Source organism: Cololabis saira, chromosome 24 (assembly GCF_033807715.1).
Source record: "Cololabis saira isolate AMF1-May2022 chromosome 24, fColSai1.1, whole genome shotgun sequence".
NCBI lineage: Eukaryota > Metazoa > Chordata > Actinopteri > Beloniformes > Belonidae > Cololabis > Cololabis saira.
The window spans coordinates 10116908-10143161 of record NC_084610.1 but is presented as its reverse complement, the minus strand read 5'-3'; the positions used below and the strand labels follow the sequence as shown (position 1 = coordinate 10143161).

Sequence of the window (26254 nt, the reverse complement as noted above, 5' to 3'; positions counted from 1 at the left end):
AGAATTAAACACTGCTGGAGGAATCAAACATGTTTGTTTCCCCAAAACAAATCCTCTCTCTGGATCTGCTCTGGTGGTTCTGAAGTATTCATCACTTTAATTTGTCAGCTGCTTGACAAAACATATCTGATCTGAAGTGTTAGAAACGATTAAAAGAAAACGCATAAAATAATATGTTTGAAAATGCCACAATCATGTTCAGATGTTGCGGTAGGAGAGGGTTTAATCAAGCCCAGATGAAGTGAAACAAGTCATTAGAAGGAGGAGTGTCGGTCGGGGAGAGTAATTTCCTGAGTGCCGGAGGAGCCGTGATTTCTTCCGGGTTCCCGTCGTCCCACTGTGCTTGTTTGGGTGTTTCAACATGACTCAAACTCACATTCCGCGGTCATAATCCAACTATTCCTGGACTTTTGCAACAGTTTAGGTGAACAAAGATGCCTCGTGGACGAGTTTGAGTGTGTGACGTCGGAGAAGTTTAAATCGTGAGGTTCCCGACCTGAGACACCTGTCGCTCCGGTTTGGACGCACAGGTGCGTTCGTGCGCGGAGCAGGTACCAGCCCCGGGGACGCCTGGCTCATGCATGAATATCCTCAATATCTGGATACAGTTTGAAAGTAGCAGCCGAGATGAAGGTGACAGTAACTTTCGGGAACACCGCGGTGGTTGTTCCCTGCAAAGGTGGCTGGACGGTTCGGGATTTAATGGAGCAAGCCACACGGAGGTACCGCAGGATACTGGAACAGGTAAACACGCATGAACCACAATTTTATATTTATACATGTACATGTTTAAATGTCACTGAATGAAGTGTTTTTGTGTTTTCCCACGCGAAACTCGGGCTCTTTGCTCTCATTCTTGTCATTATGTAACGCTGAGTTTACCTGGGCTGAGTTCTGGGTCACGTGACTCGCTGCGTTTGTTAAGGTCGCAGCTGAGTTGACTGAAGCTAATTCATTTATTTACAAGAAATAACAAGGTTTTTGTTACCAGAGTGGTTCGATGCTGTTAGGAAGGTTAAATAACAGTGTTTTTGAAGAAAAATAAACTTCTGCTTGACAGAAAATGTCTCCTACTATTGGATGAATCCCTTATTTTCATAGTAGGAAGCTAACTCCTATAAAGTTTTGAATTTTATGGGCATGTTTTATTGTTAGCCATGAGGATTATTAGAAAAAAAACCCAAACAAACCCCTCAATTCATCAAAACAATGACAAATGTATAATATCGTCAGCAAAACTTTATAGTTTTGTGCTTTTAACCCATTTGCCTCCTCTCCAGAAGGTTTTACGTGACATTACCTGGAATAAATACTTTTAATAATACGATTAACACATTTATTATTCTTAAATGAAAAGAAATATTGACAATTTAATTCAAAACTGTCTTTAAAACTTCTGATCCTAAGTTTGTTAAAGCTCCGGAAAGCAGTGACAACAGGAAATGCACCATCCTTTCTTTTTGAAGGAAAGAATAAAAGACAAAATGAATGGATGTGTGTTACTTTTTGTTGTGAATCCTGCAAAAGACCATTGCATTTCTCTTTTTTTTAAGGTTTGTTTTGAGTCGGTGGTTAGTTTCTGCTTTTAGGCCGAGGTGAACATCATAAAACATGCATAAATTCAAGTGATGTTCACTGTTTTTATTTTTCAAACGCCAAATAAAAACATGGGAGAGCCACATTTATTGCACAATTGCACCCAAACCTTTTAATCATATTTTCTGACTTGGCCTTTCCAGAGCCTTTTATTTCATAAGTGTAGAATGAGAAGCACTTTAGGAAGTGTTTATGTGTTCGGCGGATGAGAAACGCATTAAAAGCACACAAGTGAGGACTGTTAAGCAGCATATGTGACCTGGCGATACACATTTACCTTAATACTGGCATTAAACATTTGTCAGTGCTTTTTTCACGTTAAAAGTCTCTTTTTATTATTATCCATTTTGTGTCTGCTTTATTTAAAATGGAAAATCCTTCCACCTGAGTGTCCCGTGTTGCCAGCTTTACCTCGGATCATCCCACACCAGCCCACCGTTGATGGAGCAATGGCGGTGGTCACTACCGATCACGCCAAGAGGGCTGTTGTCCTGCGACTTTTCTTTTCGTGACAGACTCATTGACGCCCTCCAAATACGTTCACGTACACACGCAAATACAAGCCGTCAGTTTTCCGCCCCATAACGCCGCAATCACTTGAACATTAATCATTCTGCCGAGCTGACCTTTTTATTAATCAGCAGCTTACGTGCATGCTGTCCCGGCGTGATAGCCGGCTCATGGGAGGACGTGAGCGGAGCTGGCTGGAGCCTCGGCTGTCCGCGGCTACAATAGCTGCCCGTTTAAGCCCCGGTATCTCAGCGGACAGGTGGAAGTTTGCTGTTTGATGTCTTCAATGTGCCCACAGTCGGGGAGGTGCGTGGTGGACACGAGGCTTTGTCCTGTGAGTGATTGGGGATTAGGGTTGGTGACAGGCCCTGGTCTTATCGGTTGGCTGGTCCCTCCTCAGCCTGCCCACACACCCGTCCTCAGGCGGCCGTTTGGGACGTGAGAAACCTTGGAAGCAGGGATGGAGGGGAGCGATTGCGTGCCTGGATGGCTCGATGGATGACTTCCCCCTCGGAGGATATGGACACACACAGACACAGCTCATCTCACTCGCCGATCCCCTGAGGTGTCTCTTGTGTGCTTCAGCGACGGTCACAGCCGTGCCCGCTCTGCCCAGCGGCGCCTGTTGATTCTCATTGTGACAACGCCGCGCTTCACAAGCTGCAGTCAGCCTAATGCGACTACGTGATTAGGATGCACCCAGGCCTTGATTGCTTTTCACAAAGCATGTTAATTAGAAGCTGATGCTAGACACCGACTCAGCATTCTGGGACCCGCTCTTAATAGAGGACGGGTGGGCGGGGGGCGGGATCATCACGAGGACAGTCCAGCTCTGAAGCTGCCAGAAGGACTGAATATATCTGACCCGATGAGCTGGTTGCTTCTGCCAGCAGAATCCACTCAGGACCCGCATTAACGGCACATTGCTGCTCTTGCTGGCCTCGCTGCTGACATCATGAAGAGTGTCAAAAACCCGGGGTTTAATCACCGACTCTGTGTGTGTTTATGTGCAGGATGAACTTTTAATCTACACAGTCTCACTGTGCGATGCAGAAGTGGCGTATACAGCAGACCTGGCTAATTAGCAGTTTATTATAACGTGATCTCAGCTGCAAAATTTGTGATGAATGGCTTTCATCCCCAACAACGCCTGGAACCTGCTGCATGAAGGAAATTGCAGTATGTGTGTGTGTGTGTTTATATATACAGTACAGACCAAAAGTTTGGACACAACTTATCATTCAAACAAATGGGGAAGTGTGTCCAAACTTTTGGTCTGTATGGTACATATATCTCCATCCATCTTAAAGAGCAGCAGTTTCTCACATTTGAGATGTCCAAAGCATCTAATATTAATGCTTAGAGACCACTATAAGAGAGTGAGGAGTCCTGATAGCAGTGAACTGACCTCTGCTGGTCCTGATGACTCCACTGAGATGGGCCTTGACGGCTCACTAAAACACCTGAAAGCCCTTCGCCGTCCCTCCTTTGAATGAAGGACGTAGCCTAGCAGCCCAAAGTGTGTGGTTTGTGCTTCACAGCTCGGCTATAAAACGTGCATTTAAAAAAAATGTTTATTGTCATTGTTCCAAGCTGCTGTTCTGCTTCCTCACCGTGTTTGTGACTTTGGATTATAAACCTTGACCGCGTGTTAAATATGTTAGTGGACATGTGTTCGTGACGCTGCCAGAGTTTTGAAAATTAGCCGAAGGGCGCAACATCGTTGCAGAACAGATGGCTGGTGGCGGGTGACGTTAAAAAGCAGATGCCATCTATTGATTTTGAAGATTTTGGAGCTAAAGTTCCCTCTTTCTGAGTGCTATAGTTAATTTTATTAGATTTGTTAGAAAGCAGGAGTACAACAAAATCCTACATTTCGACATGGCTTGGGTGTCCTGGTCCTCCGGGGCCGATGCATATTTGAGATGTCTCCCTACTTTAACACACCCTGATACGTTAACGGACTTGTGCAGACCTCGATGACCAGGTGATGATGATCCATCAATTTTAATCAGGTGTGTTGATGCAGGAAACATTGAAGCATGCAGGACCTGGATTCTGCATCCCTGGAGTGCTTTGAGCTCTTGTTAATATTGTAAATCAAATGGATGCTTGTCAAGACTAATACACTTTTATAACGTATATGCACGTTTCCATTGTTTTTAGGATGTTTTTTTTGCCACCTTTTACAGTTTACATGTATTTCTTACTGTCCTCGTCCATTTAAAAACTCAGGTTTACTGTTTTCCTTTATTTCCTCTTATTATAATTAACAACTTAAAGATGTTTTGTCATCGACATGTTCGCGAGACGCTCTCCGCGTTTTTGCTGCAGCTAGACCCAAACCATGACGCTTCTCTTCTGAGGATCAGAGTGTGAAATGGCACCTTCCCACCCCCCATTCCCCCCCACCACCGCCGCCAACGTTGCCACCTCTCAGAATTTAGCTTCACTAATCACCGCGGAGCTTCACCGCTCTCGAGCGGTGCCACGTTTGCTCACCAGAGTGTGTGGAGGTAGGGAGGGGAAGGGGAGATATCGCTTTAAATGGTGGGGGACTTAGAGGTGTAATTTGCAGGGAATTTACTCTTCTAACTGTCACCATAATTCTCCTCTGCTGTTGACTGACTCCCGGCCCCTTTGGTTGATTATTTCGGGGGAAGAGTGAAGGACTAGAGGGACTTTTACTTCCCTCTTTCTTCCCTTCATGCATATATATTAAGGTAGATGTAGACGCTCCCACTTCTCCGAGAGCGTCATGGACACCAGCTGTACTTGATTTCTGCTGCAGACCTGATGCTAATTAACAAGTTTCAGTTTCCTGCGGTCTAATGCAGTAATTTACTGGAGTCTCTCTAAATGAAAATCATATTCATGCCTCTTATGGATGCAGTCTGAAGGTGATGTCATCCCAAAAGAGCCAATTACCATTCTTCTTTTCTTGGCTGTTATTCACACACACTCACACACACGCACATGCACTCTCCCTTCCAAGTAAATAAAGTCGTGAGAAGCTGAAGAATGCAGGCAGACGGGCAGGTCGGACCGGATTTTCCTGCGAGGTGTAAATGCATTCTGTTAATACCTCAGCAGAAGTCGCCGCTGTTATCTCTAACGTCCATCTGCTGCACCTTTTCTTTTTTTAATAAACATTTAAGAACCCAATTATCGTAACGCTTGAGCTTGTTTTTAATGTTTTATGTGCTTTTTTTAGATCATATTATGGCTCAAAAATAAAAAAGAACCAACCCAATGATAATGTTGTTGGCGTAAATCCTTGGAGAATCTATTTCAACTGCAACTGTCACACCATGACTGTTTGAAAGCTTAAAAAGTTAACTTTTAAGGCGATTTCCTACTCGTAAAGGGAGAAGTAGGTAGAGCCCATGAGACAGCTCTTTTCTGAAATCTCTGGAAACTGTTAAGTCGTTTAAGAGTCCTGGATAGGTGGGAATCTCTGGAAATGTCAGATTTCAGCTCAGGAACTGGGACATGGACCAGACTTTTTATATATTTGCTCTGTGCACTCAAAAGTAAAGTGAAATATGAGCTCAGATAGCATTTCTGACATAAAGGGCACATCAGGAATGTTGTCAGAAGCAAAAACATATGAAACTAAACACACTGATTGGACTGCAGGTCTGATGGTGTGGATTTTAATGCCGTCACATGTTGTGAAAGCTGCCGGGTATTTGTGTGCTAGCTGGAGTTGGACGCCCTCTGCTCGTTATGTCTCCGAGGCCTGGCACTGATGTTCTTGTCTCCTCCAAAGAAAGAGCGGCCCTGGCTCCGTTCCTGCGATTGAAACCCCGGGCGCTCCCAGCCGTTTGTTTTAGGAGAATGGACCTGCCCCGTTGTTAAAGGCCCACACACTCTTTTTCACGCGTTGCAATTCGCATTTGCATGCAGGCAAGCAGGAAGGAAGTCGTTCACGACGGGCCTCAGCGATACAGAAGCCAATAAGGTGTCAGGCAGTAGTTTAGCTGGTAATAGTCCTGGTTTGTTCTGTTTTCTGATGTGGAAAATTCCTGTAAGGTTTTTTTTTTTTTTTTTTTTTTTTGCTCTATTATAAAAAAAGAAGGCGTTTTCAATTTCAAAACCAAACCCATACTTTGAACTATTTCGTGGTTATGTTACGCAAGTTTACAGCGGGCCTCATGATAAGATGTCCACGCCGCCGCAGCAGCTAGCGTGTTTGCACCGGGGCTCAAAAAGGGGAAGATGGCATTGTTCATGCACTTCTCTGTTGACTTTCATCGTGTAAACAGCAAGCAGATTTCAGATTGTGGCTCAGTCTAAAGTACGTGTTGTCTTTTTGTGAGCGAATCGGACCCGGCGCTGTGCTGCGTGTAGTTACCGGGCGTGCCGTGTTTACTCTGATTTCTTGATGACAATGGTATAACTGGCCAGGAATGTGGCCACCACTTCCCTCAGAGCAGTTTTCATCATTCCCCTCTCACCACTATGATGATATGAGTCCTTTACTGCACTTTCCCTGTCCAGCAGACATGTGTTATACAGGTATATGTGTGATTATTATACTGTAAGAGGTAAGTCTACAATAAACAGGCTCTAAAAATGCAGAAGTCTGACAATTTAAGGCTACAGATAGCAAGGTAGTAGGTTTAAAAGAGAAACTACGGTATACTATAAAATTGTCAGAGAACTTGCAGTTATAAGGAGATGTTCCAGTCATAGGCGCCGGAACCGTGGGTGCTTCGGGGCCCGAGCACCCACGGAGATGGCCGAGCACCCACGGGGAGAGCAGAGTAGGCGAGCCCTCATGTCAACAATCACTGATTGGCTAAAGCGGTTTTCAAATAGAGGGCGCACAGCCGGCGCCGGCTTTCCCATTCAAGTGTATACTGCAGCTGCGCAAGAGCGCGCTCCTGACGCACGGCGGGCGCAACGAGGCTTTCACCTAGAACTCGGCGCAGAGCCTGCACGCATACACCTGTGTAGGCTACACATTTGTTGCAAGTTGCTTGGCGACCGAAAAAAAGTTTTTCCGGTCATGGCGCCGTTTTCCCACTCATTTGGACGTACAGTAGCTACAGCTCGGTTTGCAAAATGCATGTGTCCCTGATTCAAAGAAAAGCTCTGGCTTTAGTTCTTCTTCTGAGGAGGAGGAGACGAGCAGCAGCAGCAAGGAGGGGATGGGTCCATGAAATCCTCATGAGAACACAGGATTTGGGGGAATACAGGCTCGTTCGGGAGCTACAGCTCCATGATGGCCAGGTCTACTTCAGGCTGAATCATATTTTATTAAAAAACCTTTCCGAACTATTTTGTTGTTTTTTAGCTCATGTCAGTCATTTTAGCGGACCTGTAGTGCTTCAGTTTGCAAAAGTATTGACATGTGGTCTTTTCATAACCATATATTGATCAATGATTCAATTGATCCCCAGATGAGGCATGGAAATGCTATATTTTATTTTAAATTGACATTTTATTGTTAAAAGAGCAAAAGAATATCACATTTCTACCACTTAAACAGGTGTGTCCAAATTCTGTGAGATTTCTCTCCACTTTTGTCCCTTTTTATTGATGTCCCGATAGTCCTGCAGTCTCATCCCACAGCTCCTCACAGACTCACAGCCAAGATCATTCTTTCTTCCATGTTGATCGTCTCTGATCTACAAGCTGCAACTTTTTTTTCTCCCTCCACCTTCTCTCCTACACCGCCGAGATGCCGTCACAGGGCGCACGGTGAAATTAAAAAAAAAAAAATTTCTACTGTTGTAGATTAGAAACGATCAAGAGGGAAGAAAGAATGATCTTGGTTATGAACTATAGAAATATAGCCTCCTTTTTCTCAGATGAACACCCGAATTTGTTAAGAATTTGATTATTATTTGTGTGTGTGTGTGTGTGTGTGTGTGTGTGTGTGTGTGTGTGTGTGTGTGTGTGTGCGTGCGGCGTCCATGTCCGTTACCGCTGTTGAATCTACGTTGCTGAATTGCTGAATCTCGTGCGAAACGACACTACATGACATTCAGCACCCACCAGAAAAAACATAATTCGGCGCCTATGGTTCCAGTTACCTCCAAATGTTAAAGGAAATGTCATAAAAACATTAGTTTTATCTCAGCTGGGCTATTGTTCAAAACAAAGCAGCACGCTGTTTACTTCAATGTTCATATAGAACTCGTGAAGAAAATTCATTATTTTTTGTCCTGGTTAAAGGTAAAATACAGATTTACTGCCTCATTGCTTAATTTTATTAGAAATATTTCAATGACAAAATTGCCAAGCATATTGTATAAACATAACACAAGGCATGCAAATCAAGGCAGATTTACACTACCGCTATTTCTACACTATTGGAGGATTGACTCCAGTGCTTTTACACTACCTAGGGTAGAAACAAACACTGTAGCGTACAGAGCCATGGTTGTAGAACTCTCTACCTGGGCATGTTATTCAAGAAAATAGCAAAAAAAGATTCAAAAGTTTACTGAAAAACCATCTCTTAGCTGAGCAGCATTCTGCTGATATTAACTGATGCAACCATCTAAATGAAATATAAACATGCTAAGATCTGACCATTGTTGAATTATGTGAACCTCCAAGTATACCTTCAGTTAGAACTAGGTCCTGTGTTGTATTGTATTGTGCTGTATTTAGTTCTAAATGTTGTTGTGTTGTGGTTGTAGTGACTGTTGTTCGTGAAAGGTTGTCATGTGATTATGTTTGTGTTCATTGATGTGGAATGTCTTAATGTGACTACATGTATGTTTTGCATTGTATAAAATGTTGTTCAGGTGGACTCCAGGAAGAATAGCTGTTGCTCTGGTCACAGCAAATGGAGATCCGGATAAATGAAACTATGATGTGTTCATAGTTTGTTATTCAGTTCTCATCAGATGTTTGTTTCTGTGCCTGCAGCATGGAGAGATCACCGTGAAGATCCACCACTTGGAGTACGCCGAAGGAGGCATCCTGGACATGGACGACCTGCTGAGTGATCTGGTCGAGGACAGAGATAAGGTGAGGGTGGGCGGGGTGGACGGGGTCTTTGGTGTCGTTGAGACGCTTCGCTTTGTTTATTCCAGCCCTTGCACAAATCGCATGTTTGGAAAGTGCAGCTAAAGCATCTGTCTGGTTACCTTGACAACGGTTCTCAGGAGTTTCAACCATCTAAAGCTGGTTTTTCTTCCATTTTTTTTTTCTGGATTGGATGTCATCTTGGTTCACCACGTAGATGCCTGGTATGAAAGTCTCTCCCATGAATCCCAACCTTCCCTCCCTATTGCGACTCCATTAGTAAGGGAGTAATTGTAATCATGGTCCCCCTGACTCAGACTTTTAATGACACAAGTTAAATGCAGAGGGGGAAGTTCTCTGATCACATAAAATCTTTCTGCATGCATCCTCCACATATACATACACTCACACACACGCAGGCCGTGGCCCAATTTTCAATGAAGCACAACCCCCTCCCTCGTTAATTTCCCTTAATGCATTCCTAAGATGTGCTAATAAACTGCCCCAGAATCCATATTCATAAGCCCCGGGTCCAGACGAATGATAAATTGCCAACACTTAGTCAGCAAGAAGCCAAATGAAATGGAAATGGAATACTCAGCCGTCCTGTGGCATGCAATCATAAGTAGTGTTTTAGGCTGGATGCGCGTGTGTGTGTGTGTGTGTGCTGGCTCTCATGTGGGATTGTATTGTATGTATGTAGGACTGCTAGTTTGGCGAAATACTCAGCGAAAAGGGGGACAGAGCTAAATAATAGATGCCCAATGGAAATCTTCAATTGAGGAGAAACTGTGTGAAAGAACAGAGGCTTGGTTTTTCTGCAGTGATGGAATTATAATCACACAATCTATGCCTTTAATTGAGCGGTAAAGATGGAGTTATAGATTTTAATGACTTATATTTTGGGCCGCTGCAGCCCTTTTTCCTCCGAGTGATAATGAACTGTCATAACTCCAATCTCTCTCCGCCGTTTTGATCAGATTGTTTCAAATCCAAGTTAACTTGACGCAGGCTCTCCTTTTCTTCCCTCTTTGGTGATTACAAGCTCTGCTGAGCAAATGCTTCACCAGAACCGGCACCGTGCACAGAAGCGGCCTATTTACCTTTTTGATTTTTTTTTTTTTTACTCTCTAAACGCCCTTCCCCCCTTTCATCTCGCTCCTCATTTTATCCCTTTGTTTTATGCTGCTGATAAAAAAGATAGCAGAATAGGACGAGCGTGCGTGATCTTCCCAACGTGCCAGTCATTTGACTTATCTCCAGGCTTCCAAGCGGCGTCGGCCCTCGTAGATTAATGAGCTGTGCTCGGCATCCTTGATTAGCGCCACTTCCTTTTGTTTGTCTACGTTTTCATAACGCGTTCTATCTTTAGTGCTTTTCTTTCTCTGCGCGTGTTATTGTGGCCGACGCTGTTCCGCCATCAATCATGCGGGCGGGGGCCCATTGTGAGGGTCCTCCACGGCCCAGCGGGGGCCCCGTGTTAGCTGCGGATGCTAATGAGAGATAATGGTTCGCTATTTGTACGCTTAGTGGTTAGCTCCGCCGCGAGTCCAGACCTCTTTATCTGGGCCGACCCCTGACTATTATTCAACACTCTCACACACACATTACAGCTGTCCCCGGCATCTGCAGGCGTAGCGCTTGTCAGTGTGTGTGTGGAGCGCCACTGGTGGTTGATGAGGGCAGAGATGAGGGGCGTCGGTGATTTGATTACAGCTCTGCCCTCCTGCGTCCGTGACACGCTGGCGCGGGCGCACACACCTCCGTGCTCTCCTGCTCTGTTCGTTAGCCCCCCGTCTTGAGACACAGGCCACCAGCCTCCTCATGAATATGAATATGATAAATGTGGAGAAGGCCAAGGGTTGTGGGTTTAGGTGTGACTGTACACACAAAGGTCTATTATGCTCTGGGTGAATATTATGGGCTTGCACATACCCTGCTGTTCTGGTTTTGATGACCTGTTTGGATGCAGTTAAGATCCTGCAGAAAGCTGATCATATCCTTTTATTATTATCATTATAATAATGTCACAGATTGCCAAAGGGGCTAGTTTTAACAAGTCTTTGTAAATATGTGGATAAGATATATCAAACGCAGATGGTGACACCCAGTTAATAACAAAAGGGCCCACGTGGAGGGTTTGAATACTCTGAAGATCATTTGAATAACACACTCCCCAGGTTTGAAGCCGTTTATTGATCAATCCCCAATACAGGAGGTGTGTGTCCACGGCATATGCAAGACAGCTGCTGTTTACTGCGTTTCACACGGACTTTGTTGTCTGAACAAAGGACGGCAACGTTTAAAAAAAAAAAAAAAAAAGTCCTGTTCCTTCACAGACAGTAGGCTAATGTTTAATGCATCGCGGTCATGTGGGAGAGAAAGTACAGTTCGAAGTTTTCGTAATAACTTTCAGATGAAGTTTAATGTTTAACAGTCGTGCAAAAGGGAAAAAGTTCAGCGTCTTTTTTACATTTCAAGGTTTTTCTACATCAGGAAGTATCACCTTTCTTCTTGCCGTGTCCTGAAATAGTTTAAACGGGACTTCAAATGAACAATGCATGACAGGCTGTGACATTATTTATTTAACGCCAACTTAACTTAAATGTGCAAGCGTGTTTTTTCATGGGAAACAGATCTGGGCACCTTGTAGTCACCAGGTGGACCATGAACTCCTCCGAATAGCAAAAACATCAGCAACAGAGAGCCTGAAGAAGAAAATGAAGATGTTCAAACGTCAACCTGACTGGAAAACCGTGCACACCTCCATCAACTGATAAATACATCATAACATCATCATCTGCGGTTGTATTGACACAATTTTAAGATCTGGTCAGGATAAGATGTTTTTTCTTTGCTTATACATAAAGCATCCTGAGTGAAAGTGTGAGCCTCTGTCACATGACCCCACACGTGTGAGCATCCTCTCTCGATATGCCGATCTCCGGAAAGGGGATTAAATTCAGAGACCATAACGTCTCCTCATAAGCGGAGTGTCACTCCTCGTTCCATGCGTGCGCACATTAATCCACACGGACCCTTTTTCAAGGAGAAAAGAATGGAAAAAATAAAAAAAGGAGGAGGGAGATCAACCCTCCATCCTAAGAAGGCACATAAAAAAAATCTAATTTCATGGAAAATTTAATAATAAAAAAAGAGTGATTTCCTCCATCTCTCTTTAATTAGCCCTTTTAATCACAGTGCCTGCAAGGCATCCTCGAACCTGCGGCGCTGCTCTTCGGATGCAGGGGCGTGAATGTAAAGCACACCGATCTCCGTCTGAAATGCCAACTGTTTGATTGCACGACCGTTTCCCATCATCCATCTCTTCCGCATGAAAAATGACGCGGTGTCATGGAAACGTGTGGTCAGGAGGGCTTTCCATATGTTTTAATGACAAAGTATTATCGAGGTGAACGATAACGGAAGGATGCTCCCATGAACGGTGTAAATACTGACGTTTACGAGACCTGCTCTGTCTTTTTCAGGAATGAAAAAAACCCAGAATGCAATCTAAACTTTAAAAAAGAGAAATGCATGTGATTTCACTCCCAGCGGCTCAGGCAGAACTCTGTAAATCATGTCAGGAGATTTGCCGGAAGTCATTTATTACATGTCAGATGTCGGCCCGCCTGACAGACGGCAATAAGGCTTTACTTAAAACGTGCCGGCGTTCTGGAGGGAAAGTTTAGTGAATGGGACGTGATTGCGAGGCGCGGATGTGCTGATTAGCCTTTGACGCTTGTGACATCGCGCCTCCTCACCCCTCTCTTTTTTGTTTTTTTTCCTCTTTCCCCTGAATTCACTGCCACGGAGAGCTGAATTTGACTGGCATCTGAATGGCCGCATGTGTGTGAATGGCCAGTGATGAACACGAGGATGAGGTTCAAGTGCGCTGATTAAAGGTATTTGACATGAATACCCAGCTAATCAGTCCAAACTCGCTCTGCGTTGGATGGAGAGACGGCAGCTCCATATCTGCCTCATATGTTTGAGTACTTATGGGTATATACTATGATTCTGCTGCAGCCTGCCTCTAATTGGGGATTGTAACTCTTACTTTCATCACAGCTTACCTTTTTATTACAAAACAATAATATATTGACTGAAGTTTGATTATCTGGCTGTTTCCTGCAGATCGGATCAGGCCTGAGTGGCTCTCCCGGCGGGATTCGGTCACTTGAACTGATTTGATCATATCTCATCAGCCCCGACCTTGATGCAGCCGCGCCATCTGAGCACCGTGGCGGCTCTTCATCTGATTATATTCAATTAACAGAACCCCCTTCACCCACGCTCCCTCGCACACCAACTTTCACCAAACCTCGCTTTCATCGTAATTGGGAGCTGAATGGCGGCTTAAAGAGAAATGAATCTTCGCCGCGCCGGTCTGTTTTTCCATTTAACGGCTTGCAGTGTTGATTCCTCTTCGTACAGTTACACTTTGGAGTTTTAATTTCTTTACGTGATCCATTGCTCTGCGTTTTTGACTTTGAATAATGGCACCCCTCCAAAGTGATTTGTCAGTTCAGTGAAGCAGAAGAGGTGTTCAGTCAGGAGAGGGCCGGTTAGCGTTTTCTTTGTATAAATCTGCGTGACCCATCGAGGGTGTGCGAGGCCATCGCACCCCTCAGATCTCGCTCTGCGGCGCCTCCTGCTTCTGTAAAACACTGACATGCTGCGTCGCCCTCCGTGTCACAATCACACCACCCATTAGCTCTTAATGGAGCGAGACGGTCAGACTGTGACCTGACCTTCCTCCGCCTGCTGTTCTCTGGTAGGAGGAACCCGAGGAGGCGGTGTGGGTCAGAAGCTGCACACATCACATGCTGGACTCATGATACATGCATGCATTTGTTCTGAGGCTGCAGCTTTGACTGGTTTCTGTCACTATCGACTAGTCTCGTTATCTGTGATTTTGGCTCCGAAGCCTGCAGAGGAGCTAATCACATCCAGCTAATTGATCTATTATAGATCAACTTACTCACTGCAAAGCTGCTCTCTGACCTAACCAGCCTCACACCATCTGTGACATGAGCAACACACACATTTCATATATGCATGCATGTGTGTGTGTCTGTATGTTTGTGTGTGCTTCCCTGTGCTGGCTGAGTCTCAACTCAATCCAAATGCTAATAACTCAAATCAGCGGAAAGTCACACTCCTGGTTGTGTGTGTGTGTGTGTGTGAGGGGCGACATCTGTCTCTCACAGCGTGCACTTTCACGACAACTGGAGCATAAACGCTTGCAAATGCCAAATCCGTCCAATTTAAGTTAAATTTTCCAAAAAATTCACACCACAATTACGCAGCTGAGATGACATGTGTCCATTGTATTGCACTAAAATTCAAAAACCCACACACACACTGTTGTTGTTGTCATTCAATTTCCCTGCCTCTCAACCTCATCACAAGGCTGATTGGTCTAATGAATGGAGCCCTGTGGACGGTAATGTGTCTGAATAGGTCTCTTGCATTATTAGTGGGTGTACATCTGATGCAGGAGGGGCCTGTACGAAGGAAGAACCGTGATTTTAACCACATAAGGAGAGTTTGTATTGAAAGTGACCTCGTAATGGTAAAAATGCGGTCAGTTTCATGTTGATAGGTGTATAACTTTGCAGTTTTTCCCCTATAACCATATTTAGATGGATGGATGGGACTGTGAATCGTCAAAATGTATATAATCACCATACAACACAGCACAAACCTGACTTTCCCCTCCAGGCTATAATGTTAAATCGATAACTATCTAATAAAGCACGGTGGAAGAAACACATATGTTTATTGGTGTAAGAGGAAAAACTGCAGGTGAAGAGCCCCCCCCCTCTCCTTTCCTGGACACCTTCAGGCTATAAGTGATGTTGGCTCTCCATGGCAACCACAAGTGCCAAATGTCAGCAATGGCTGGTTTATACATCTATATCAGCGAGTTCAGCTGGAAGAGGGATGTTAATCTCTAAAGAGTCTGTCTGAGGTCTGAGGTGCAGGTTTCGGTGTTTGAGCCACTCAAGAATCCCGGATCGGGTTTAGTTTATGCGTCACTACAAAGCTCTGCCCGTGCAAAGAGGAGGTGGACGGGCGTAGAGGAAGGGGTGATGTATTGCATGTTGAAGGAAGGCAGATTGAGGAGGAGGAAGGGAGGAGCAGTCCATGGAGGATGCAGCCACAGGTGAGAGGGCGCCCTCCTCGCAGCTCCGAGTTAATCACTCCTTCCATTCCTCTCTGATCCTGAGAGGAGGGAAAAAGGGAGGCTGGGTGGAGCAGCTGGTCATATGATGGCCGCAGGGAGAAGAAGTCTTATTATTGGGCTCTGGCTGTGACTTCTAGGGAAGAGATTTGTATTTTTTTTAATATTTTTTTTATTTCAGTGTTTGCTCGTATATTTGGGAATCTGAGCCGTGCGTGATTATGCACACTTGAGACTTCCAGTGAGACTTCCATTAGAGGGTGAAGGTGTGAATGTGTACGTCGTGTCCACAGACGTGAAACAGGAGCAGTGTAACCGACACTGATGTGTTTGCACTGCTGGAATGATAAACGAGCTGGTTGGATATCTGTGTTGCTGACCTGAGAAATAGGAGTCCCGGAGCTCCCCTGGTCTCCCACATCCTCGGCTTGTAGGCTCCCTCGTTGCCGTCATTTGCCTCTCCCTCCCTCCCTTCATCTTGCTCTCCCAGCCTTTTGGGCACGTGTGATTTATGAAGAGTTTGCCCTCTCCCTTTATGAGTGCGCATAAATAATAACGTGGCCTGTCGCTGTGCGTAGCCGGCACCACCATACTTCAACTGGTGTCTCGCTATGTGTAGATGTGTGTTTATTGGGGTTTCTGCTTTCATTTGGCCCACACATGCTCCATCACGGGCTGATCCGACAGCTGTGAGTGTGCCGACACACAGATGCAGAGATCTCAACCATTTTCTGTGTCACGAAGAAACTGTTTTTAAAGTAGTTCTGCTTTCAATCAGCTGTTAATAATGCAGCTTTACTGTTTTCCCTCCCATGTCTTTCCTTTAAAATATTCTTGTTTTGAGGTCTCAGTTGGGTTTATTCCTCAGGTTTCCTCAGAATCTCTCAAAGGTTTTTAAACACATCCGTGGTCTGCTCCCCCCTACCAAAGCGCTATCAAGGCGGCCTTTTGCTCACGCTCGTGGCTCCAGTCTGAGCTGGAGCTAATCACCCCTACCTGTCCTGCAAATGACTCGTGCATGCGTGAAGCCACAGCTTGCTGATCCTGCACTGGCCTTACTTTATGGTAGACTTGTAGTCAAGACCGCCTAAACTGAGACCAAGACACTACCAAGATCAGAGAGTATCAAGACCAAGACTAGTTCAGCTCAAAACCGAGACCAAAAACAACCTAGTTATTTCCTCATCTTGCATGATTGTAGAACATCAGCTCCATCCTGGTTCAGCTGCTTAGTTTCCATATGAGCTTGTATTCAACTGCAGCACAATAACACAGAGAAGTGGATGATGATGTTGAACTCACTAGAAATGTTTTCATCAATCAGCTGAGATCAGATATGTGTGGCGACTGCACTACCGCTATTTCTACACTATTGGAGGATTGATACGACTACTAACTAGTCCCAAAGTCCTCTAACATAATAACCAGCCTCCAACACCCCCCTCCACCTCAGAAAAGTCTGAATAGTAAATGTTACTGATTTAAACTGGACTTAATTTGTAGATGAATCGTGAATTTTAAATACCGGTATTAAAGATATACACAATTATCAACTAGAAATTGCTTAATCAATCACAATGATATTATAAACACAATACTGTAATTAAATACAGACACACATGCAGATGCACCAAAACATTAAATCAAATGCAAAATACAAATAGTTTATAAAACTGTACATTAACAAGAGGAAGAACTGGTGATCACAAGATTCTGTCACCTGTTGTGTAACAACATCTCAATTATCCAAGACCAAGACCACAAAAAAGTGGTCTTGAGAACTACAAATCTACTCTATGGCACTGTTCCAGCACAGTTAATTAATAGTTATTTACTTATTTATTTTAAAACGTTCTCGTGAGACCTTATACAATAAAAACATTATGCTCCACATATAATCCAAAAAGTTTCATGTTGGACTAATAATAACAAAATAAGTGATGATATAAGTTGTGCAGAAGTGCACTGATTAAAGTGACGAGATGCATCTTGTTCAGATGGTTTAATTCAGCAACATGATGATGGAGTCTGTTTTCCACATGTGCCACCCAGATGTGTAAAAGTTAAGTCAGTGAAGGCATCAGTTCTTATTTATGTTGAGCTTTTCATTGCCGAATGATCTCCGAGATGAATCCCAGACATAATGAAACAGACAGGTTGTTGGAGCAACAGGCCGATGTTGTGTAGTATAAACAAACCCTGGACATGACATTACACTCTTTACTGATCTGTTGCATCACGCTTCCTTTTAACTGTGCCAATCTTTAGGGAATTGAGGATATTAATCGCTGCAGCTGGTTTACAGGAGGATTATGTTGCATTACTGCTGAATTTCAGCAGTCCGCAGTCATTGTTGTTGCCCGATTCCCTTTTTCCATAATGCGCCATACATTTTCCAATGGGACACAGATTTGGACTGCAGGTAGGCCCGTGAAGCACGCTCGCGCTGCGTCTGTGAAGTCTTACAGAAAGAGATCTGTCCTGCTGTAAGCTTGTAACACAGACCTCCTGGAAAACAAACTGCCTTGACATCGCATGTCACGGGTGACACCTGCACATGCATTTATTCATCATTGGACACTCCCTCAAACTCTTGTCAATTTCTTTATATTTAGCATTTCATTTGATTTGAATCTGTTTTACATTTAGTTTTAAGTGATTGATGATCTCCAAGTGAATCAGGTGGTAGACTAGTTCAGCTCAAGACCGAGACCAAAAAGAACGAAAAGAAGTTATTTTCATCATCTTGCATGATTTGTAGAACATCATCCTGGTTCAGCTGCTTAGTTTCCATATGAGCTTGTATTCAACTGCAGCACAATAACACAGAGAAGTGGATGATGATGTTGAACTCACTATAAATGTTTTCATCCATCAGCTGAGATCAGATCTGTGTGGCGACTGCACTACCACTATTTCTACACTATTGTAGGCTATTGTAGGCTTTTAAGGATTGACACGACTACTAACTAGTCCCAAAGTCATCTAACAAAACAACTAACCTCCAACACCCCCCTCCACCTCAGAAAAAGTCTAATGAATAGTAAATGTTACTGATTTAAATTGTACTTAATTTGTAGATGAAACGTGAATCTTAAATATTAAAGATACACACAATTATCAACTTCAAATTGCATTATTTACCATTATAGTAGCCAGATTACACCGTTTATCAGCATCCCTGAAATTGCATGACCTGATGGTTAATCACACGATATGCAAATATTATTCAAAGGCCAATGATGACATATATTTATTCAAACAAGGCCGTTATAAACACAATACTGTAATTAAATACAGACACAGCAGGTGCACCAAAACTTTAAATCAAATGCAAAATACAAATAGTTTACAAAACTGTAAATTAACAAGAGGAAGAACTGCTGATCACCAGATTCTGTCACCTTGGTGTTTGCAACGGCATCTCAATTATCCAGGTCCGGGACAAGACCAAGACCACAAAAATGTGGTCTTGAGAACTACAAGTCTATCAGGTGGTGATGAAGATTGTGAGGCTGGGTAATTCGTGGAGATAAAGTAGGACTGTTTAGCGACTGAAAATGTTAGAAGCCGAAGCAATAAATCAGCTCAAAAGCTATCAACATTTTCTTGGAGTATAGGAGCTGGGAATATTCTCTGGTGCTTTAGTTTCCAGATCACTTTGTCAGACTCATCAGAGACTTTGGGTTCAGTGCGAAAGAACCAAGCAGCGTAAGAAACTACTGGCATCGCTTCAAACGAAAATAAAAACGTTCAGAGGTTCAAGTAAAAGTAGTCATGTTTCTTTATTCAGTTCCCTGTTTCCAAGCAGTTTCGTCCCAATTCCCAGTCTGCATTTGGTGGAGTGCTTCAGTGTACGAGCGGGACAGCTGTGTGTCTTTTTGGCTGCCTTTTTGAGTTCTTGCGGTTGCTTCAATAATCTTACTTATTGCCAGTGCTTGCAATAATATCTGTGTGTGTGTCGGCCCAGAGCCAGGTGTGTGGGTTTCTGAGAGGTAATCCCCACATCTGGCATGTGTGCTGTATAGATCCAGGCTGGAATAGCAGCAGGATTAGCCCTGCTCTCTGCGGTAATGCAACCAATTTTCTACTTGTTTAAATAACAGAGGCCAAACATTCCTCTGATGGCCCCGATGGTCTCCTGGAAATGTGCTATTGAACATGGATTAGATACTGGCATATTTGGGTCTGTTTGTGTCTCTTTCTTTGTGTTTCACTGTGTAGCTGCATACCTGTTATATTCAATCCTACTTAAAGAGAAATACCTACACTTTTTATGCATTACTGGACAATCATCACACACCTGGCACTGTTACTGGGTTCCTGACTGCAACCTTGTTTAGGTTTGAATTGACCACATCATCTTCTGTCCCTCTAAATCCAAAACCTGACACTCATATACACAAGTCACTATCATGCAGTTAGAATCAGACTAAACTATTCACATGCTCATAGGCTTAAAATGTCTTTTAAAAGAAACTGACAAACAAAATGAACTGCTGAGAAAAAAATCCTTCGCTTGGTTTCACCCAATAACTTAATCAATGACATCACCGATGTTGTAACAGACAGGAAATGCTGGGCCGGCCCATGAATGGTGAGTCAGAGAGACTCAAAACAATACAAAACAATATCCAACCTGGCACTAAATAAACACATTTTAAATTAACATATTGTGTTTAATGCTACCACAAACAAACCTGAGAGTTGGTGAAACAACTCCAAACAATAACAAATTACAGAACTAAAAATATAATGTGGGGGATTAAGTAACAAGTCGTGAGTAAAATAAATCACCTACTGTGTCAAATAGACAAAATACATTGCAATTTTAAAGGTAGGGTATGCGATTCTGCATGGTTTCAGAGTTCATGATGGGGTTGGGTTTCTAAGGAAGTACCGCGGGGAGGGGCTAGCACAATATTTTGTTCATCTAATAATCCCTTTTTACATAACTCTTCTCTTACATCCTCGTGGACCCGCGAGTGCACCTGAAGCTTCCTATTGGAGCTTTTCCCAGAGCGTCTCACTAGCTCTGCCAGCTGTCCTCTTATTGGCCGACCAGCCTCTGTCGCTCCGTAGCCCTGTTCAGCAAATCCATTGTAGTCTGGATACAGAGAAAGCTCTTCTGTGGGATCAGACGACGTCTCAGGAACCACCTGAAAATACCTTCCAGCATATCATCTTCACTCGCTGCCCGGTATTTCCCACCGCCTGACAAGCGTCATTGTAATTAGATAATTAGCAGCGTTTCTCCCTTCTCCTGTCATCGGTTTTGACGTTGCGCCTGACGGGCGAAGGCTTGTTATATTCCAGCAGCCGCCGCCGCCACGTCACCGCTTTCACACTAAACACCGCACAAATTACCATTACCCGAGAGTGGATATGAAAAGTGCAAATAACTTCCAATGCTCTGTTTCTTATTCATTGCCAGTTCAAATATGATGTCACGGATATCAAGAGCCAGATTTCTACCCAGTCAGACATCTCCCCGCTCTGTGTGTGAGCACTGTCAATATCCATCATGCTCTGCAGCCGTGGAGAAGCTCATTCTCTACACTTCCTTTTTTATTTATTTTTGTTCTCCATCGAACAGCATCTAATTCATACATGCTTTCAGAAGTTTTTGTTATTTTAAATTCACTTAAAATGACACCAGATGCAAACATTCAGTTAGGAGCTGAGAAAGGGTTTGGTTTTGTGCTTTTGTTCTGCCAGTGAGGTGCGCTTTGTTGTCTAATCACAAACATGGATAGTGAGTCATCAGCAAGTGCAGCTTTCATTTTCTGCAGTCCAATCAACACATATTTCAGTCTGTAAAACTTTAAAAAGATGACTAAAATGGTCTTTGTTAACCTATAGTTCAGCAGGAAAGTGTGTGTTTGTGTGTGTGTTTGAGATGATTGGGTTACCATACTGCTGTCACTACGCCGCGCGCTCCTCCTGAATTATGCATCCCTCGTTCAAAGAAAGAGTGGAGAATACTTTGAGAGGGAGAAAACGGAGGAGAGAGGGGCAGTCGTAAGATAAATGACAGCGGCACAAAAGCATCTCAATAGATGCGCGCCACACACACACACACACACACACACACACACAGGCACACGGCGGTGCTCGACAGCGATGAGAGAGAGGAAGAAAAATGGGCTGATTAGTACCAGCGGATGAAATAGGGAAGTGTGTATGTTTGTTTGTGGGCTTGTGTGTTGTGTTTATGCAAAGGTTGGAGGAAGCCAGCATGCAGTAGCACTCCACTAAAACAAGGTGGCACTATTAATCCTCCTACAATCACAAACTCTACTAGATATGCCAGTATTGTCCAAGTAACAGCTTCATACGGCGAGTGGACACCCCTGGTTTAGTGTTCACTGATCAAGCGTAACATTTTGACCAACCATATAATACTGAGCAGGTTCTCCTCATTCATGCACGACAGCTTGGACCAGTGGAAAAGAGCATCTGTGGGGTTTCTGATACCAGGAAATTAGTGATGGTCTCCTTGAATGGGGTTTGCACCCCACAGATAGCATCTGATTGGTCGCTGGGGGGTTGAGGTGTCGGGTGAACACCTCGATCGTGCTGGGAGACGCTGCTACTGGAGGGAAGGGGTCCGATGGATCTGGATTGGATCTGTGGTGTTAATATTATAGCTGATAGCTGCACAGTCCTCTCATTGCTGAACTTATTTATTCTTGGAAAGCACGTCATCAATTAAAAAGTGGACTGGATATCACATCTTATAATGGACGTGCACTTAAAAAACAGCTCCAAGTGATATTAATCATACGAATTTGTACCGTTTAACTAAACAAAGTTTAAAGCTTGAAGAATTGAAGGTCGTGAACCAGCTCAGGCTCTGCTGCTGTGTCATTGGATGCAGTTAAAGTGTGGCTTCATGCCATCCTGCTGCTTGAAAATAGCAGTTTTAAAGGAAACCATCACCCTCCAATTAAATATATATGTTCTGCCTGTGGCTTCGAGTGACATTTATCCATCCGGGCTGTTTTTGGTGGTTTGAATCGTGGCGTTTTGGTGATCTCATGTGAAGAGATGCCCGCCATCTCTGATCCGATTGAACTCGGCATGTCGTGCTGCAAGCGGGAATGTGGTTGAACTTTGAGTTGCAGGTGGATGAAAGCCTCCTATATTTAGTCTGGATCTGTAAAGTTAGACTCATACGAGCACGTGACTGTAGGACAGTTGCAGATATTAAAAAAAAAAGTGACCCCGACTTTCACACTTTAATGGTAGTTTTTGATAGAAAAATGTAAATTTGTTCTCCTGGAAGTCTCACGGCGGCCTGATTGTGTTTTGCATCTGTGTGATCACGATCCTTTTCTTTCCTTTGCCTCAGTTTGCTCTCCGGTTATTAATTTCTCGGTTTCTCGCATGCTCTCTAAAGGTTATTGCGGTCTTTGTGATGCAGTTTAATTTATTTCTTCCTCCTGCAGAGGAAAAACAGTCACGCTGCGCGATGAACAGGTAGAATATCATAAAAATAAACTGATGTCTTAATATAATTAGTGCTGGTATATTTTCTTCTCATTTAATCTGAGAATGAGTGTGTTGTTTCCGTATATAACACATTATATTTCAATATCCTGGAGCCGTGCCCCGAGGCGGCGCGGACGGGCTAAATTACCCGGACGGAATATTTATCTTTATACATACTTCATGCATTGAATCGAGTGTGGCTTTCATGTATGTCATGGTTAATCGCTTTGGCCTTGCACCACACACACACACATACACACACACACCGTTCTCAGCTATTCTGGTCACGTTGGAAACACATATAGTGTCATGATGGAAAAAGGATCACGTCATGACAGCATAAAGGCAGAGTTCAGCAGTTTGTGTTTGGCAGCAGGTTACCTGTGCATGTTTGTGTGTTTTTGTGCACGAGTGAGTGTGTTTGTGTTATGGAAATAAGACAAAGGGGTCACATTATTCAGCAGCAGTTGACATGCAGCGTCCCCAGGTCCATATCAATATCCCCCTGCGCACGCAGTGGGGAAAAATAAGGCAATTTGTTTCCTGGAATACTAATCACAGCCAGAGAGGTGTGTATGTGTGTGTGTGTGTGTGTGTTAAGAAAACACATGCAAGGTGTTGTTCTTGCAGGCACAGAGGCTCCTTCACGAGCTCCCTGCATTTCAAACCGCCTTGTGGTTTTGAGACATGTTTTCCCAAGTTTACTTTCCTTTCACGTTATCAGAGGCTTCGTTTTAAAAGGATCACCCAGCGGAGGTTTAACATCATCTGGAAAGATTTAACTCCAGCATTTTGCTCTAACTTTATGCACAAAATACGTAATGGAAAATCATAACACCCAAAAAGAGGAACCCTTTTACCCCCCATCCCACCCTTGATAAGATCTGTGGTAAACAAAACATTATTACAGCTACTAGTATGTGAATGAGCATATATACATTTCAAGAAAAAAAAAAATTCATCACAAGTCCATAATTTGGTCATAAACTTAATCTCTATTTAATTCACAATACTCTAGCCATGAAACTAGTAATGAGCCATTTAGAGGTCATAAAGGTGATGACATCTGTCCTGGTCCAGATCCAAAAAAAACAACACATCCTATAAAAGTCCTCAACTTTCCTTTTTCCATGTAAGTCAACTTGTCCAGTGCCAAATTAGAGGACAACTCTGTGATCCATTGACCAGGAAGGTCAAAACGTGTAATTGCCAGTTTAAGGCAATTACACGTTTAGCTTGTAAAAGACAGACATTATTTGGTCTACGTTCTTTTACATCTTTTAATCTTGGGGGTAAATGTGCAGCAAACATATGTTAGCATCAACTATTTCTAGCAGTTTAGAGATGAAGTCAACAACCTCCCTCCAGAATATCTTTAGTTTTCGACAACTCCACATACAATGTAAGACGCTACACTTGTTCAGGCGGTGGAAGATGTTTCCCAACCTGATGACATGAGTGTTGGAGCGTCAGACGACCATTCCGACTACTTTAGGTGCGAGCTGACGCTGTTTCTGCTCATTTAATAGAATCATGGGGTCATCAGCACTTTTAACATGCTGACACACTTTGTGACCTCAGTTTGACCTTCACACGTTCGCACTCCCGGCTCCCCACACATTCACGCCAGATCAGGAGTGTGTAGTGCTCCGTTTAAATCGACTCGGTAGCTTTTTTGTGTAATCTTTTTTAACTAGGGATGTCCCGATCAGGTTTTTTTGGCCCCGATCCGATTTATTTGATTTTGAGTATCTGCCGATACCGAGTCCTGATCCGATACTTTCGTAACACATTAAAAGAAAATGAACAAATGCAAAATAAACAGACCCAGATTGTCCCCTATTTTTATTTTAATCACCGTATTTTATCATTTTTCACATGAACAGTGCAGTTCGAGGTAGCTTGAACAATCAAGTAATAATAGTGCAACTATTAACTCGTAAAATAGTGCAAATTTAAAGATAATTTGAATTAAATAAAAACAGCAGCTTGACTTAAAATACCCAGCAGGCATGTAAACAAATAAGCAAATAAAAGTGCAACAGTGTCATGAAGTAATAAAGAATAAAATGTTTGTGTTTGAAGTGACATGATTAAAATAATGAGAATAGAATATGTATCCGATCCCTGATTGGGATGCAACTTCCGATTTCGATCAAGTCTGAAACAACGTGATCGGGCCCGATTTCCGATCATCGGATCATCGGGACATCCCTACTTTTAAGGGTAATGATCTAAATGAGTACTATGCATTGCAAGGATGACAAAAACAGTATTGTGATTAACAGCCATAAGACATAAACTGTAGAAGAGCTTCTTTACCTCCACACATTAAAATAAGTTAAAAAAAACAGCTTTATAGTTTTTGAAGGTAGTTTATAGCTGTGTCTACGCTCACGCTCGCGTGCACGCACGGCGACTGCTTCTTTGATTGATGCTGTCAGCGAGTCTGGAGGAGGAGGAGGCTCGGGAGGAGAGGAGATAAGGAGAGGGAGAGGGATGTGGAGAAAGGGCTCGAGATGCATCCATCAACTGGCACAATCAGATTGTTTTCCCGGCGTTGCAGCATTTCTTCTCTCTCGTCTCCGCCTTTGCCAGTCCCTAAATTCCTCATCTTTCTTCTCGCACCCTCTCAGATGCTAATGCACATGTACAGCTGACGGATCTCCTCTGGATGCCGATGCCCAGGTGTCACGAGGATATTAAATCACGGGAGATTTAGGTGTCACACTGTGATGGATGATGCATATCTCATCGCGTCCTTATTGTTTACCAATACACGCAAACACACACAGTTTCCACTTTCTGTTGTTGCTAATTGACGTTCTCCTCTCTTCTGTTGTTTTACTTCCATCCCTCGTTCCACTCCGGTTATTACTTTTCATTAAGTGGTCATTTCCGTTGCCATCCTCGCCTAATGAGAGCGTCATGCCGCCTCGCGTCCATTTATCAAACCCCCGAGCCCTCCCGTGGCACGGCCCGCGCCGGCGTGCACCAACACACCCGTGCCTCCTTGCTCCATGTGCCATCATGTCCCCGTCTCAATTAGGAGTGTTTGTCGTCCCCCCTGCCCTCCATCCCCCGTTCATTTGGCCGTCCCATCTCGACCCGCCGCCTCACCATGGCAGGCGTGTCATTGCGTTTGACAGCTTCTCATTCTCTTGTCAGATCTCATTTGACTGCTAATTTCGTACGTACACACCTCGCCACGCGTTGATTCCTCTGAACTAGCCTTCAGCAGGATCACCGGTGGAGGTTTCAGCCTTTTGTCCCCGACGGCAAAGTTTCCGAGGCGGCTTCTGCTCATGTTTATGAGCTACGAGAGGTTCGAGTGTTTGAGCTGTGAATCCTGCACACGATGCCGCCTGCGGGTTTCCAGCTGTTTTAGATGCCAAAAATAACCTGTCATGTTTATCTTAACCCTCTGATGCACAACATGGGTCAAAAGTGACCCGACAGAGATTTTATGTTCTTTAT

At 43.7% G+C, this 26254-nt stretch overlaps 1 protein-coding gene across 1 annotated transcript in view; it reads left to right on the top strand.

Moving 5' to 3' along the window:
• Window positions 1-309: 309 nt before the first annotated feature.
• pard3ba (par-3 family cell polarity regulator beta a) overlaps window positions 310-26254 on the top strand; it is a 136520-nt gene continuing 110575 nt past the window's right edge. The window contains exons 1-2 of the mRNA XM_061715444.1: window positions 310-744; window positions 8995-9096. Of these exons, the coding sequence (XP_061571428.1) occupies window positions 628-744; window positions 8995-9096 (219 nt within the window). The 5' untranslated portion in view covers window positions 310-627. The remainder of the gene's footprint in view (window positions 745-8994; window positions 9097-26254) is intronic.